General features: G+C 31.6%; 2 protein-coding genes across 3 annotated transcripts; both read left to right on the top strand.

The window, feature by feature from the left end:
* The first annotated feature begins 5,596 nt into the window (after positions 1 to 5,596).
* LOC127241816 (NAP1-related protein 2-like) lies at positions 5,597 to 9,776 on the top strand. 2 transcript variants are annotated; one of them, XM_051261039.1, is made up of 10 exons: positions 5,597 to 5,869; positions 6,570 to 6,692; positions 6,812 to 6,862; positions 7,091 to 7,162; positions 7,272 to 7,385; positions 7,477 to 7,538; positions 8,545 to 8,605; positions 8,732 to 8,788; positions 8,949 to 8,990; positions 9,461 to 9,776. In XM_051261039.1, exons 1-10 carry the CDS (start codon positions 5,738 to 5,740, stop codon positions 9,518 to 9,520), a joined length of 774 nt encoding a protein of 257 aa, XP_051116996.1. In that variant the 5' UTR covers positions 5,597 to 5,737; the 3' UTR covers positions 9,521 to 9,776. The 2 variants fall into 2 exon arrangements, with proteins under 2 accessions (XP_051116996.1, XP_051116995.1); XM_051261038.1 differs by having other exon boundaries at positions 5,598 to 5,869; positions 8,542 to 8,605.
* A 508-nt stretch (positions 9,777 to 10,284) lies between these two features.
* Positions 10,285 to 13,408, top strand: LOC127241818 (uncharacterized). The gene is made up of 2 exons (XM_051261041.1): positions 10,285 to 10,678; positions 12,122 to 13,408. Exon 2 carries the CDS (start codon positions 12,209 to 12,211, stop codon positions 13,157 to 13,159), a length of 951 nt encoding a protein of 316 aa, XP_051116998.1. The 5' UTR covers positions 10,285 to 10,678; positions 12,122 to 12,208; the 3' UTR covers positions 13,160 to 13,408.
* The last annotated feature ends 1,936 nt before the right edge of the window (positions 13,409 to 15,344 follow it).

The raw sequence follows: 15,344 nt of genomic DNA, 5'->3' as shown, positions 1-15,344 counted from the left end.
TTAATTTATTAAATTATAATTTTATTTTTATAAATTTAAAACAATTACAATTATTAATTATTACATATAAATAATTTTATTTGTAAAATATATAAATCTATTAAAATTAAATTAAATAGAAAAAATAAATATTATTAATTTATTATAATCATTCATTTTTTTAGTAACAATGATCCCACTTTTTCTACAAATACACATATTTTACCATCACATTATTATTTTTTAATGTAAGCTTTATATAATAAAAATATATATTTTATAATTGGACGGCCTAAAATAAAAACATGCATATTTTGTGAGTTAGATTGAGTAATTCTATAAACTCACAGTTTTAATTTTCAAGTTTAATTTATCTACACTGGGGAGGTAAAAATATTCCTTTCGTCCCATTCGTAGATAATCATTTTATTATTATTTTTTTTGTTCAACTCCTATGTATTCATTTTATTTTTTTTTTTAGTAAACTTAATTTTTACTCTAACAAAAATAATTCTAAATTTTACAAAATATTTCAAATATTTCATTAATAAGTAAATAGTTTTATTGGTAAAATTATTATTACGTACAAAAAATAATAATAATAAAAAAATAATGATAGCAGGATTTTAAAGAAAGTTAGATTCGAAGTCGGGTGAAAAAGGAAAAAATTTGTGGTTAGGTCGGTTGGTCCTCGGTCGGTTGGTCAGGTCGGGAGGTCCTCGGTCGGTTGATCTGGACGGAAAGTCCGCAGATCGGAAGGTCCTCAGGTCGGGAGGTCCGCAGGTCGAAAGGTCCTTAGGTCGGAAGGTCCGCAGGTCGGAAGGTCCTCAGGTCGGGAGGTCCGCAGGTCGGAAGGTCTTCAGGTCGGGAGGTCCTCAGGTCTGATGGTCAGCAGGTCGGACAGACAGGTCGGATGGTCAGCAGGTCGAACAGACAGGTCTGATGGTACGTGGTCGGACCAAGTAAAGTCGGCTGCTACGGAGGTCGGACGAAGTAAGGTCTGGTAATTGATTGCCCACTTAAGTGAACAGTAGTTTGGTCGCTTGGTGGGGGCGGTCAATGAGTCTTTTGGTCTAGCGACCAGTTAGTCGCTGCATTAGTCGGTTGGGTTATGCAGTTGACAAGACGGTTGCCGTAACTGACCAGGCGGCGTTTCAAAACGTTTCTTTTGGGCGGTTGACGGCGGTTGCTGGCGACGGTTCCAAAACATCTTTTCAAGAAGTATTTAAGGATTTAGATTTTTCTTCTACAATCATCTTCAATCAACTTCAACAAAGCAAAGTCAGATTTAGGGATCACCATTTTAAATGTCCAGCATTTTATTTTCCAGTTAATTTCTTTATGTACAGTATAGTGTTTAGAAATTCATAATCTCAGGCACTAATTAATTAAGTTTAAAGATATTTTCCATATCTTTGAATTTTACTTCTTGTTTGTTAAAAAAATACATAACAATTATATTTTTATCTTTCTATTGTACTATTACCTACAAAATACGAATATAATAAAATTTACGTGAAAGAAAAACAAATAAATACATATAACTCACACGAAAAAAATATAGAAATTAAAATTCTTTATTTTTCAATCTTTGATTTACATAACACAAAAAAAACAAAAAAATTACTTCCGCCGTTCCTTAATAATATATCTATTTTTTTTATTTTGGTCTATTTCATAACAAAGTATGCATTTTCATTTTTAGTAACTGTACTATCAACTTAACATTACAAATATTTTTTCAATTTATAATATATTATACAAATATTATTATTTTTATATCATACAGCATTAAAAAGGTAGTTTAATATTTTTGTATTTATTTCTACTAAATTTTAATATAATATTAATATTTCTTAAATTATAACCAAAAAAATTGATTGATAGATAAAATATTGACACTGTTTTTTTTCTTTTTTTTTTTTTAAAAAAAAATCGGAATTTCACACTGTACTTTTGTTTGATACTAGAATATTTCTTGAAGTGGAATTTATTTATAATTTCCTATTTTTCTTTTTAAAAAAAAATTCTCATAGATTCAACGTTCTTTAATTCTTTTATTATATATATAATTAATTTATAAATATTTATATTTACTTATTATATGAAAATTAAAAAATATTAATTATATTAAATGAGACGAAAGAAAAGAATAAAATACTTTAAAAAACTTTAGGGTACTTTTTTTACACCAAAATTTTCATGTTTATACTATTTAAATTTTGTATATTTTTTTTTAAATTATATTTTTATTTTTTTACAAAATATTTTATCATGTATTATATTAATATTAAATTTAAATCATAATTTTTCAAAACTTATAAAAAGAACAAACTCTTAATCATATAAATATTAATTAAATTATATATACCAGCAAATCCAATTTCTAACCAAAATCGAAACGTTAACGTAACACACTCGCTGTCGACGAACGAGGTCGGGTGAGTGGATGCTTGACACGTAAGGGTGTGGGCCCCAAGGAATGTACGATCAGGATGAAGCAGACGGCGCGCATAAGTGGGTCACCCCTGCTGTTACAAACACAATGGCACCATCCAATCAGAACACCCCACATCGGCATTTTATTTCTTTTTATTAATGACATTACCCTACGGCGCGTTTGCATAAAAAAATGGAAATTCATATAAATAAAAATGAAATTGAATAAAGAACGAGAATTCATTCTCTTATTCGTTAAACTGAAAATTTAATTAAGAAATATAAAAGAAAAACAGCTATATGAATAGTCAAATAATAATAAATAATTAATCAAATATAAAAAAGAATTTTAACGAATGAGAATTAATAAAAAATATTTTTAGTTATTTTTTTTGAAAAAAAATTTACTATAGATTATATACGATATTTTTTAAAATTATATTTTAGTACAATTTCTTAAAATATCGTAAAAATTAAATACTTTAACAATAAATTAAATTCGATTTTTGTAAAATTAAAATAATATAATTTTTAAAAAATTATAAAAATTAAATAGTATAAAAAAATTAAAAATTTTAAAAAATATGCTTCAATGTCATTTCTCCATTTATCTGTATATGTGTGAGAAATGAAAACAGATGAATGATATTTCTCAAGTTCCACTTTTTGACTCAAATAAACAAGAGAAATGGGGCAATTTTTATTTATTTGTCTCATTTTTCTGTACTAAACACAACTTAAAATTACGAGTTCAAATTTTAGATATCTTCAGGTACACCTATGTATTTGTTTGAAGGTTTTTGGTATATTTTTACTATTCATACAAATTTTTTCCCAAAAAAAATATCAAATCTAACATTTATTTTTTATTTTTTATATTATACTAAAAATTAATTTTACGTTCAAAATATCACATCAATACATATTTATATCACATTATACAATTATTTCAATTCAATTTTTTTATTATTCAAATTACAATCCAAAATCCAAACCCCAAACAAACACAAAATATATCCACAGTGCAAAACCCATATTTTGGTTCTCAAGCATTCTCCCTCAGCCAACCCATTCCATTAATTGATTCAAAAAAATATTTTATAAAAATACATAAATAAAAATAAATGAATTCAGACTCATTTTCTCTCATAACCGGAGGAAATAGAAAAAAATAATATGATTATTGCACTTTTTTTTTTATTTACACGTTTTTTTATACTTCTTCCGTCCACACATAAAATATACAATTATTTTTAGCATAGTGTTTAAGAAATAATAATATTTTAATTATAACGGGTAGTTCAAAGTAATGTAATGATATTTTTTACCTTTGCTTTTTAGTGTAAAAGTAATGATGTGATGTAAAGTAAGAGTATTTGTAGAAAAAAATAAAATGTTTAATGAAATATTTACTGTAATTAGACGTCCCAAAATAAAAATACATATACTTTCTAGCCGAACGGATAGAGCATAGAAGAACTCCCATTGCACATAGTCTTATGTTTGGCTAGCAAACTCAAACCCCCAAACAAACACACAACCTAATTAAAAAGAATATAAGAAGTTCAAGAAGAAAAAAAAGGGAATTGGATTGCATTTTCTACTATCACCTCAAATTAATAAAAAGTTTAGGGAAGAATTTGAAAAGAAAATCAAGAACCAACTTTTAGGTATAGCTATAAAAACCTAAATATTTTATCCGTTCTATAACTATATATCCATTTTTTTTTTACATGAAATTTTAGAAATATTAGTATTATATTAGGATATAGTAGGAATAAAGTAGAAATGACTAAAATAACTTTATCAGTATTATGTGATATAAAATTAATGATATTTGTGTAATATATTAGAAGTTGTAAAGATATTTGTAATATTAGGTAGATAGTACATTTACTTAAAAAAAAATAAAATGAATATTTTATTATGAGATAGACCAAAATAAAAAAAAATAGATACTTTGTTATGAAACGGAGAGAATATATGACTTTCACAAGAAAAATCAAGAACTAACTTAAAAGTCATAAATCACAAGAAATACCCAAAATTCGAAAATAAGGACAAATAGTAAGTAGTTCAAATTATATACTCCCTCCGTCCCATTGAAAGATTATCATTTTTCATTTTCGTCCGTCCCAAAACAAGGTTATCATTTTCTAATTTAGTAATTGTACTACCTATTAACATAATAAATATACTTTCAACTTACAATATATTATACAAATGTCATTACTTTTATATTATACCATACTAATAGGGGTATTTTTATCTTTTTTATTACAATATAATATAATATTAATATTAAAAAATCTACGTGCAAAAAGCAAACGCCACAATTGCAACGGGATGGAGGGAATATAACCCCTTAGACATGGGTGTTATGGATCCATTACAACATGAAAAATATGATAATAAGTACAATTTGAATTTGTTTTTTTATCATTTAAAATTTAAATCAACATTTTTATATAATGTGATTTTCAATAAAAATCTACTGTTTTTTTCATAAAATATTAAATTAAAATATTATTTAAATAAAAATTTAAATGTAAACGATGCATTTTATATTAATTTTAAATCAAGACTAAACATATTCCATATATTATAGCTAGCATTGTGCAGAGGAATGAAAAAGTTTATTTGGTTTTGATTTTGAAGTTTTTATTTACATAATATATATTCTTATTAAAAAAGTTTTCACAATATTAAATTTTTTAAAAATGAACAAATATCACATTAAATATTTATTTATATATTATTATTATTATTTTTTTTAAAAAAATTCAATCTATTTTTTTTTATATTAATATTAATATTAATAATTAAAATAAATATTTATAATGATTTTTAAAATGTATTAGAGATTGGGGTAATTGTTTTTAACTCTCCATTTTTATTATATTAAAAAAAAATACTTCACATTAAATAAAAAATCTACACATAAAATTATGTACATCCCATTTGAATTTGAATTATATTTAATTTACATTCTATAATTAATAAATATTTACGTTCTATATATAATAAAATTATTAATTAATTCCAAAAGTGCTCATTAGTGATTAATGGTCTATAATAGGTTTACCCATAAATTACTAACCCAAATTATTGCATATTAGTCCCTTTATTTTATAGTAATTAATTTAATTTCCATTATTTCTGCAGCCTCCATAACCCTAATAATACCTTTCTATGGTTGGCTTTCTCTCTCCCTTCCTCCCTCTTTCTCTCTCTTAGGGTTTATCAGGGTTTAAGGCAAGCTCGCGATTTCCAGTCATATCCCACTGGAATTTCTCCTTCCCACCTTGCAGTTGTAGGAATGGGAGCAGACAAAGGGAAGAAGCAGAAGGTGGGAGAGGCGGAGGAAGGGAGCAACGGAACTGAACACATTGATGGAGAGCTCGTCCTCTCAATCGAAAAGCTCCAGGAAATTCAGGATGAGCTTGAAAAGGTAAATCTACCGTTGTTAGATTTTATCAAAGCGTAATTGGAAAAAAAAATTAAAAATTGGGAAGATTTCCATTTTCTATTGAATTTCGTATCTTACGGCGAGCCAATGGTTGTATTTTCGACGTTTCTTGCTCCAAAGTCCAATATTTTCCTGAATGGGATCCGTCGAAGAGAAAATTGATATAAAATATGTTCTTGATGTAGTGAGAATACAATCTTAGATATTTCTTTCTGAGAAGAGAGTCGTTGGAAGACTTTTGAAATTCAGGAATCGGATGAAAGCTGCAAATAAGTCCGCAGATTCCTATGTGTAAAAGATTATATAACTTTTTCATGAGGTGGCGTTGATTTATGGTGTGTAGTTTTTGCCAGATACTCTTTTTTGTTATTAGTTTCACCTTGTGATTCATTTTATTAATTTCTTTTTCAAATTTTAAGCTATAATTTGTGTTCGGGCTTAGCCACAACTCTGTCAATTCAAGAGATTGAAGGTCTCATTGGATTTCAATCTATCATACTTTATTGTCAAATAATGAGGCATTCTGAAAGAATTATAGTTTTGTATCTATCCGTTTTCATGTAATTTGTTGGGTTTTAGACCAAATTGGCAGTCATAGTGTCGATCATGGAGTAAAAGCTTAGACATTATTGAACTTACAGTAACTTTTGGCTGTTGCATCTGTTTTTCTCTGTGATTTTAGGTCAATGAAGAAGCAAGTGAAAAGGTATTGGAAGTGGAACAGAAATACAATGAGATTCGTAAGCCTGTTTATGACAAGAGAAACGAAGTCATCAAATCGATTCCTGATTTCTGGTTGACTGCTGTGAGTTATATTGATAGCCAGTTCTTGTAATAAGAGCATATTCTATACACCCGGATGTCTCTTTCCTCCACTGATTTTGTCTTCTTTTCTGCCAATTCATTTGATCCTTGCTTTTGTAGTTTATGAGTCATCCTGCTCTCAGCGAACTTTTGACTGAAGAAGATCAAAAGGTAAGACTTACTCCCCCATACCTCATCCAGAAAGCAAAGATAGAATAAATGATCAAAGAAATCACTATGCATTGTTCTCCTTTCACGTTCATCACTGCATTTTTATCTCGCAATATATAGGAGTTTTAAGTTATCATTGTTTTATAACGGCCTTCAAAAATGGATTTTAGATAATTTTTTAACCACTTAAGGTGGATCTGATATGATGTTACCTGTTTGCACTTGTAGATTTTCAAGTACCTAAGCAACCTCGAAGTAGAAGATTGCAAGGATGTGAAATCCGGTTATTCCATCACTTTTGTGAGTTTTCATTTTCTTTCTTTGAGTATTTTTTTAGTGATAATATGCTTAGGTTTATTGCTTACCAATGTAAATTCATCAAGTAATTGAGTTGGTTGTCTTCCTTCAGCACTTCAAGCCCAATCCTTTCTTTGAGGATACTAAGCTCACAAAGACCTTTAGCTTCCTCGAGGAAGGAACTACCAAAATCACTGCAACACCTATTAAGTGGAAAGAAGGCATGGTAAGGTTCCATGTTCAGTTTGAAGTTTATTAGGTATTTAGGTCTCTGGTTCCTGGTTTCTTAGTGGAATCTATGAGTTTGGTGTTTGCAGGGCATCCCTAATGGCGTTGCTGAAGAGAAAAATGGAAATAAGCGATCCCATGCTGAAGAAAGGTTGAACCTTTTCTCTTTTTGTTTCTAATGGTTTGTCTCTGTATGAGCTTATGATGTTGTTTAAATGCCGTGTTATTTCACCATGGCTACGGTATAGTTTGCAGGTTATGCTAGTCAGCATGTGAATAGATTTCGACCAATGAATTAGCACTCTAACGTTTAGTCATTGTGTACATTTGGGTTGCAACTTTAGAAACTTATAAAAAGGTTAGTTATGTCCATGGGGTTAATTAAAGAGTTCCCTTCTCTTGGAATTCTATGACCGGAAGAGCACAGAGATGGGAATGCTACCACCTATTTATGTAACTTGCTGTTTGAATGTTGCTTAGTGTTTGTTATTTACCTCAATAAGGTGCTTTAAGTAGATTGAATTTTCTTTGAAGGGGGAATTGAAAGACATTTTTATAATGAGATAATGTGAAATAAATGAGAGTTTAAAGAACAAAAAATATTTCTGTATTGATTTCATTAATTCAGTCTATGGTTCTTTGAAAAAAGTCAAATATATCTGTTATGCTATTGGTGCTGACTGCTGACATCCATGGTCGATGCAATAAGGGTGTTCATTCTGTTGTGAAAGGTATATATCGATTTTTCATTAGTGGTGAAATGACCTAACATCATAAATAGATAATTGATGCAGCAATCTTGAAATAGTTTGGCTGCATACTTTATCCTTTTAAAAGTACCGTGATCAGATTTTGTGGAAATATATGCTGTTCAATGCTCAAAGTAACACTGAAGCTGGTTGTGCTTGAAAGTTTTGTCATGAAATTAGTTATAAAAGTTTCATTTAGAAGTCGATGAGGATTTGCTTCTTTTATATTGTGGTTCAAATTTTATACATTCATACTGGATAAAAGTGCATGTATCGATCTATTACCATCCTTTTTATCTTAAGGCCATTATCTGGATTAGAACGAACATGGCAACACAATGCCGAGTATTTCCCCAATTTTTCATTGTCATATTGATTTCTCATGTCAAACTTACTTTGAAACAGCAGCTTCTTTTCCTGGTTTAATGACTCCCATCATGCTGGTGATATTGAAGATATTCAGGATGAGGTAAATTCTTCGTTGAGGGGATAGCTAATGAACTCCTGATCACTTTGATCATCAGTGCTTCAGCTTGATGGTTTTATCTCGATTCATTGAATTTTAAGACCCGTTGTCTTTTTGTTTCCATTTCAGGTTGCTGAAATCATCAAGGATGATTTGTGGCCAAATCCTCTGACATACTTTAACAACGTACGTTTTTGCACCTTGGCGTGTGTTTCCCCTTTGTTGTTGTTTATATCTGTCAATGCAGCGTAGATCTCTTATTGCTTCTTAATTAATGACGGGATGAATGCGCTTCTTGACGGCAATAATTTTATTTCTTATGCCGTTTCATGTTACCTTTTAATAGGAAGCTGATGAAGAAGATTTTGAAATGGATGATGATGATGAGGTAAGCACCCTTCCTTGCTCATCTACGACTTTTTTTCTTAAAGCTTATGACCCGTGCCTGTGTTGTGACTGTTGCCTGTCTTAATCTCGATGATACATTATTACATTATCTAATTGCAAGTATTGGCTGTCGATTACTTGCAGACTGTTTTTAGAAAACATGAGTGTTTGAGTAGAAAGATTTATCTTTTCTCATATTTAACCCGTAGATGACTTTGCTCCCTTGTAAATATTTTTTCCATTCGAGAACTATAGATCAAATCCCTTTTGATGTCAAAATCAATCAAAACCCTTAATTTTGGTAAGTTGGATAAAGATTTAGACCCTAAATTTAACAAAGATGTTTACTTTGAACGTCGTATCGATCAAAATGTTAAATTTTCACTTGTAAGGAAAACTCCGATGGATTTCTACCGTTCCAGCTCCCATTAAATGAATAACATTTTAACGTTGTTGGGGGTGTCTGTGCAGGACAAGGACAGCGATGGGTCCGAAGATGACAAGGACGAGCAGGATGATGATGAGGATTAGGGTGGAGAATCTTCTGAAGTTGTTCGTTTTGAGTTCAATATCGTATGGTTTGTGGAACCGTATCTGTAAACAAGTCTAGAGACTTCCGGATTAGACTTGATAACCATCGACGATATTTTATTACCTTCTTTATCTCTCGTTTACTTGAGTCGTCCGTCGTCTATCCGTTGCTGATCCGACCATTGTGCGACAACGTTGTCGAGTCTTTGGACTTTTCTTCCAAGGCCTTTGAGATATAACGTTAAATTTATTATCCCTTGCATGGTTAGAATAAATTGTCTTATGTAGTCATAAGAGTTAGGGAGAGTCGGAAACAGGGCATGGTTAGAATAAATTGTCTTATGCAGTCATAAGAGTTAGAGAGAGTCGGAAACAGGAATTTCAATGCTCTTAAGCAATAATAGAGTGTTGGTTTTATTTATTTTTAAAAAATATCAATGATAGAGAAAAATTGATTGAAATAAATATATATTTACAAAAAGATAAATAGATTATTTATATGTATAAATAAAGTGTATAAAATTTTGATTTCGCCATTATTTTTTAGGTAATTAAAAATCAAGTTATCCAAGAAAAATAAATTTATATATTTTTAGTTAAATTAAAAACGAATATGTTTTTCTATTTTTCGATAATGAATATATTATTGATATTTTTTTTAATAAAATATCGGAATATATTATATATTTTTTTATTATTTATTTTATTAGGAGTAGCCCAATCCAACCCAACCTAATAAGATAAATTTGGAATAAAAATAATTATAATATTATCTTCCTTCATACTTCAGATTTCGTTTTAGGGACAGAGATTCCGACTATCGATCGATTTCGGTCCACCGACTCTCGCCAGCGCATTACCGCCGTATAATCTCTTATACTGAGCCGAAGGTGACAACGACGGCCAATTTACGGCGGCAGAGGACGACGGAGATCTGTGGGGAACTGAGGATCACTGTGGAGACGCGAATCGTGCGACCTATAGTTCTCCATTTCGTTCCGACAGAAAAGGATGATTGGCGGCGGCGGATGCGCGCAGTGACCTCCGTCGTGATTGAGCCAGGAGTGGATGCGTGCATCTGAGGCATTTACGTGCGGGAACCTAATTCCTCACCGCTGCTCCTACGGCGACCAATTTGGGCTTGATTTCTGTTCTTTGGTAATTGACGGCACTAATTCTAAATTCGATTGTGATTTAGCTTATGCATTTATGGTTTGGTAATTTATTATTGTCCAAATTGCTGGATTTGCTGAAGCGCATATTTAGTGCTGATTCGAAGACATATTTCGTGCGTTGGTGTCAAATAATTTAGGAAAACAAAATAGCTACTGCTTCTTTGAAAAATTCTGGGTAAATCATGGGCGTGAGAGGTTCATTTATGCGGAATATTGCTTGATTGGCTGCCGATTTAGTTAAAAGTTAGTGTCGGAACATTGTTGGATTGCGTGCTGATTTTTTTACTGGATGAGGCTACTGCACTGTACTTTACGAATCTGGAGTTGTCTGCTTCATAGGGCATCTGTTGATGCAATTATTATTATGTGTTTCTGTTTTGAAATTCTTGGGAGATCTTTATTTCTTTGAGTCCTCTTTTATCTTACTGTAATTGTCTAACATGTAATCCCCAAGCATGTTATGGAGTTTTTTTTTTTTTTTTTTTTTTTTTTTTTTTTCCAGTTGTGACTAATTCTTCACCTATTTTGAGATATAGGCAGTGAAATTCTGAGGCTACTTGAAGTACAATTGCATTACTTACTAAATAATTTGAGACAGGATAAAGTTTTATAACGCCTCCGCAGATCCAATTCATTTGACATAGCATATCGAATTTTGGTTATCAAACAAAGAGATGTTCTTGAGATGAGATAATTAAGTAGCACTTTGTTAGTTTGGGTTATATTGATAGTGTAGGTTCAGTAGTATCTAAAACATAGACTAAAGTTCTTGTAGCATTATGGTAAATTGTAGGTTTAATTGCATCGTAAAACATAGATTAAAGTATTTGTTACATTCAAGTGTTATAATTGGTGAGAGGGGTCAGTTGTTTAGATTCAAGATTATAGCTACGAGGAATGAGTTCCTGAGCCCAAAATACGTCGTCTGATATTAGATAACTCTCACTATCAGCATTTTCCATTTGAAACCACGGTGATTCTTCTGACAAAAAAACACACTGTTTTGTCAATGGATCTGCATTATGCTCTTCTCTCAGGTTTAGGTTTGGTTGTTTCATTTTTCTGGTATTTGAATGTTCATGTCTTATTTACTCTGGATTTTATCTTCTATGTGCTACAATGGAACTACTTCAGATGACGCATGGATTCATTTATCGTTTTTTAAAGTTTTTCATCTTATCTTGTTTAATGTTTGTGGGCGAGCATCATGTTCTTATACCTACCTTTACACTTCACACACACCATAATTCTGATTAACATTCTTGGTTCGTAGTCTTTTCAATTTAAGTTAAAATTAACAAGTTAGAAAAGCCTTACGAATATGCAAGATTATCGTTAAACCAATCCATTCCATGATTGCTATCTTTATCTTGTCAAATTGACGTGTAATCACGACTCTAACTTAGAACATTTATATATTCTACAGGGCAACAAAGATCTTCAGTCTACCTGCACATTCCCACGGCCCAAAGTGTGAGTAAAGGCAAATACTCGATCCATCCCAACCTACCGAATGGCACTACTTCCATCGAAGGCAGTGGTGATATCAGTTCCGACCCTTCTTCTGCTCCTGGCCACCACCACCATCCTCCTGTTCTTCCTGGTCTCCACGTTCTCGAACTCCTCAACATCATGCTCATGCCCAACCGAAGCCCCGCCCAACATCCGAAAACCCATCTCTCCTTCATCAGACGACATCGATTGGGTGAAGCGCCAGATCGAAGCCAACGGACTGCATATGCAGGAAAACATGCTTCGTAAAGGCATAAACCCCCGCACTCGACAGCAGCAGCTCCAAGATCTCCTTCAGTTCAAAGGCATATCTCACTACGAAGGCGACGAAGCAAATAACCACACTGCCCTTCCTTGTCCAGGCGAGCTACTCGTCGAAGAACATCACAGCAATTACGGTGAGCCGTGGGCGGGAGGCCGGGACGTGTTCGAATTCCTCGCAGAGTCAGCCAATCTAACCACAGCTTCACGGGTCCTCGAGATCGGGTGCGGCACGCTCCGTGTCGGCCTGCATTTTATCCGCTACTTGGAACCGGGACACTACCACTGCTTAGAGAAAGACGAGCTCTCGTTAATGGCGGCGTTCCGGTACGAAATTCCATCGCAAGGCTTGCTACACAAACGACCCATGATAGTACGGGGCGACGATATGGAGTTCAGTAAGTTCGGCCCCGATGCGACGTATGATTTGATTTACGCCAGCGCCGTTTTTCTTCACATGCCCGACAAACTCGTTTGGTCGGGCGTGGAGAGACTCGCCGGAAAACTGAAACCTCAGAAAGGTCGGATTTTTGTGTCACATAATATCAAATTTTGCTCTCGATTGGGCGGGGACGAGTGCACAAAAAGGCTTCGGAGTATCGGGCTGGAGTATCGCGGGAAGTACACGCATGATAGCTTGTTGTTCAATCACTACGAGGTATGGTTTGAGTTGCGACGAGTCGGGTCTTGAATGTGTGTTTTGTGTTTAAATCGATCTAATATATGTCTTTTGATTTGAGAATCGAGCGCCGTGATTGTTGTTTGTTCGAATGCTCTCGGAACGGCTGTCCGTCGGGTGCCGAGAGATCGATTTTGTTGGTGTATTTTAAGTTGGATTGGATCTAGGATTGTATTAGCTCTAAAAATTGGTGCCCTAAGGAAAGGATGATCCTATTTGTGTATTAGCTAGCTGCTTATCAGATTTTGTTCTTCTTGTTTAGATTGTTTTTATTTTTAGATAAAGCATGTTACATTGAAATTTTGATTTTAGTTTTGATGTTTATTGTTGATAGAATATCGAAATGTTATGGGTGATTCTGAGGTAAGAATATTTCTAGGGTGTGTTTGTCCGGGGTTTGGATTTTGAGTCAGGATTTTAGAGAAATATCCTCCAAACAAACACACCCCCTGCTCTTGAGTGCACTTTGGATAAACTTGAGGTCGAAAGAAAACTCATACATCATAAAAAAATTGTGTTTAGACGTCCAAAAATAAATTTGAAAATTTTCAACATGTGTTTGGCCCGACATGCCAATGATAGACGACCATGGTCGAACCTAATGGGTTGGTTTCTTCGATTTTTTTTTTTTTTTTTCACAAAAAATCTCTATACGCTTAATTTAATATAAAATTCAAACAATTTTTTTTTTCAAACTCATCAAAAAAACACATCCAATACCTTTCAAGTTTCAAATTAGATCTGACAATTATGTGTAGCAAATAATACGGTCACAAGTTCACTTCCGTACTATATCAAATACAATTTATTTATTTATTTTCTTGAATTATGTTGTATTGAATAATTGAGGTGAGTGACAATAGTGTAAGTAATAGGAATTGAAATGCCAATAACAATAACAATAATAATAATAATAATAATAATAATAATGAAGAATTATGATTGTTTTGAAAGATGATTAGGTATTGGTAAAGATGTGATTATGATTGGACTTTCCCTAAAAGAAATTTTGTTTGGATAAGAAAAGAAAAGAAAGATTAGATTGGGATTACTAAAAAGTGATAGTTTAGTTTATCTGTGGGTTAATTCCAAAGCCTTTAAAGATTTCTAAGCGATCCTTCTTGAAATTCGCCTGTCTCTCTCATTTCCTATATATATAAATTTATTTTTCAATAGTATCCACTTTGTCTGGTTGTCTTTTAAATTGTGTTCTTTACTATTTACTTTTTTTAAAAAATTAATAATTAACTTTTACAAATTATAAAAGTGATATTAAAATTTAAAATTTTTATTTTTTAAAAATATTTTATGAGAAAAAATATAAAAAACCACGCATAGTATTTTTTTTATTTGTTTGATGACGTGGGAATTCTGATTGTCAAACCTCATACCATGCAAACCAAATTCGACAGGAAAGTCATAAACCTGAGGCGTCGGGGGTTTGAACCCATGACCTCAAGTCCAGGCCATCCGTTACGGGACAAGCCATGCATAGTATCTTGTTAAATAAACAAATGGTGTATTTGTTTTGTAAAATAGTTTGAAAGAAATTTTTTTATGTGATTTATTGAAAATTATATAAGTAATATAAGAACAACGGTGTGTAATATATTAATTTTTTAGGAAATATCTTAGGGTTTGTTTTCTCCAATATATTTTTCAATATATATATATATTTTATTCTATCACAAAAGTCAATATTCAATATAAACAATTATTTGTATATTACTGATATATTTCTATATACTTCACATCAAAAAAAAGAAAAAAAAAAATTCAAATCAAAATAATAAACAAACAAACCCTTAGCTTGTTTTGACAAAAAGAACACACCCATTATTTTTTATTTAAATTATTACCATTTGAATTTGAATTCTAATTATTTAATTTGATATTTTAAATAAAAATTATTTAAGTAAAATATAAAATAAATAAAATAAAGAGTAAAAATCATTTTTGGTTTCATTCAAATCATAATTATCAATTTTTGTCCAATTCAAAAAAATTTATCAATTTTGGTCCCGCTCAAATAAAAATTTATCAATTTTAATTCTAAGATGGGTTGACTGGGATTGAATACGGCTGTGTTGGATGATTCAGAAGGTGACTGGGCGTCCCAGACAGCCAACACGACCGTGTTGATTACCCTGCACTTCTGAACACGGCCGTGTTCTCAACACAGCCATGTTCCTGCCCA

This window comes from Andrographis paniculata, unplaced genomic scaffold (genome assembly GCF_009805555.1).
Source record: "Andrographis paniculata isolate CXL003 unplaced genomic scaffold, ASM980555v1 Contig83END, whole genome shotgun sequence".
NCBI classification, from domain to species: domain Eukaryota; kingdom Viridiplantae; phylum Streptophyta; class Magnoliopsida; order Lamiales; family Acanthaceae; genus Andrographis; species Andrographis paniculata.
Note: the sequence above shows the minus strand (reverse complement) of the source record. Positions and strands in the feature narration are given on the sequence as shown.

Coding starts and splice junctions, on each gene's coding strand:
- LOC127241816 (XM_051261038.1), top strand. CDS start 5,738: ATGGGAGCAGACAAAGGGAAGAAGCAGAAGGTGGGAGAGGCGGAGGAA. Junction 5,870..6,569: donor TTCAGGATGAGCTTGAAAAG/GTAAATCTACCG, acceptor CTGTGATTTTAG/GTCAATGAAGAAGCAAGTGA. Junction 8,789..8,948: donor CTCTGACATACTTTAACAAC/GTACGTTTTTGC, acceptor ACCTTTTAATAG/GAAGCTGATGAAGAAGATTT.
- LOC127241818 (XM_051261041.1), top strand. CDS start 12,209: ATGGCACTACTTCCATCGAAGGCAGTGGTGATATCAGTTCCGACCCTT.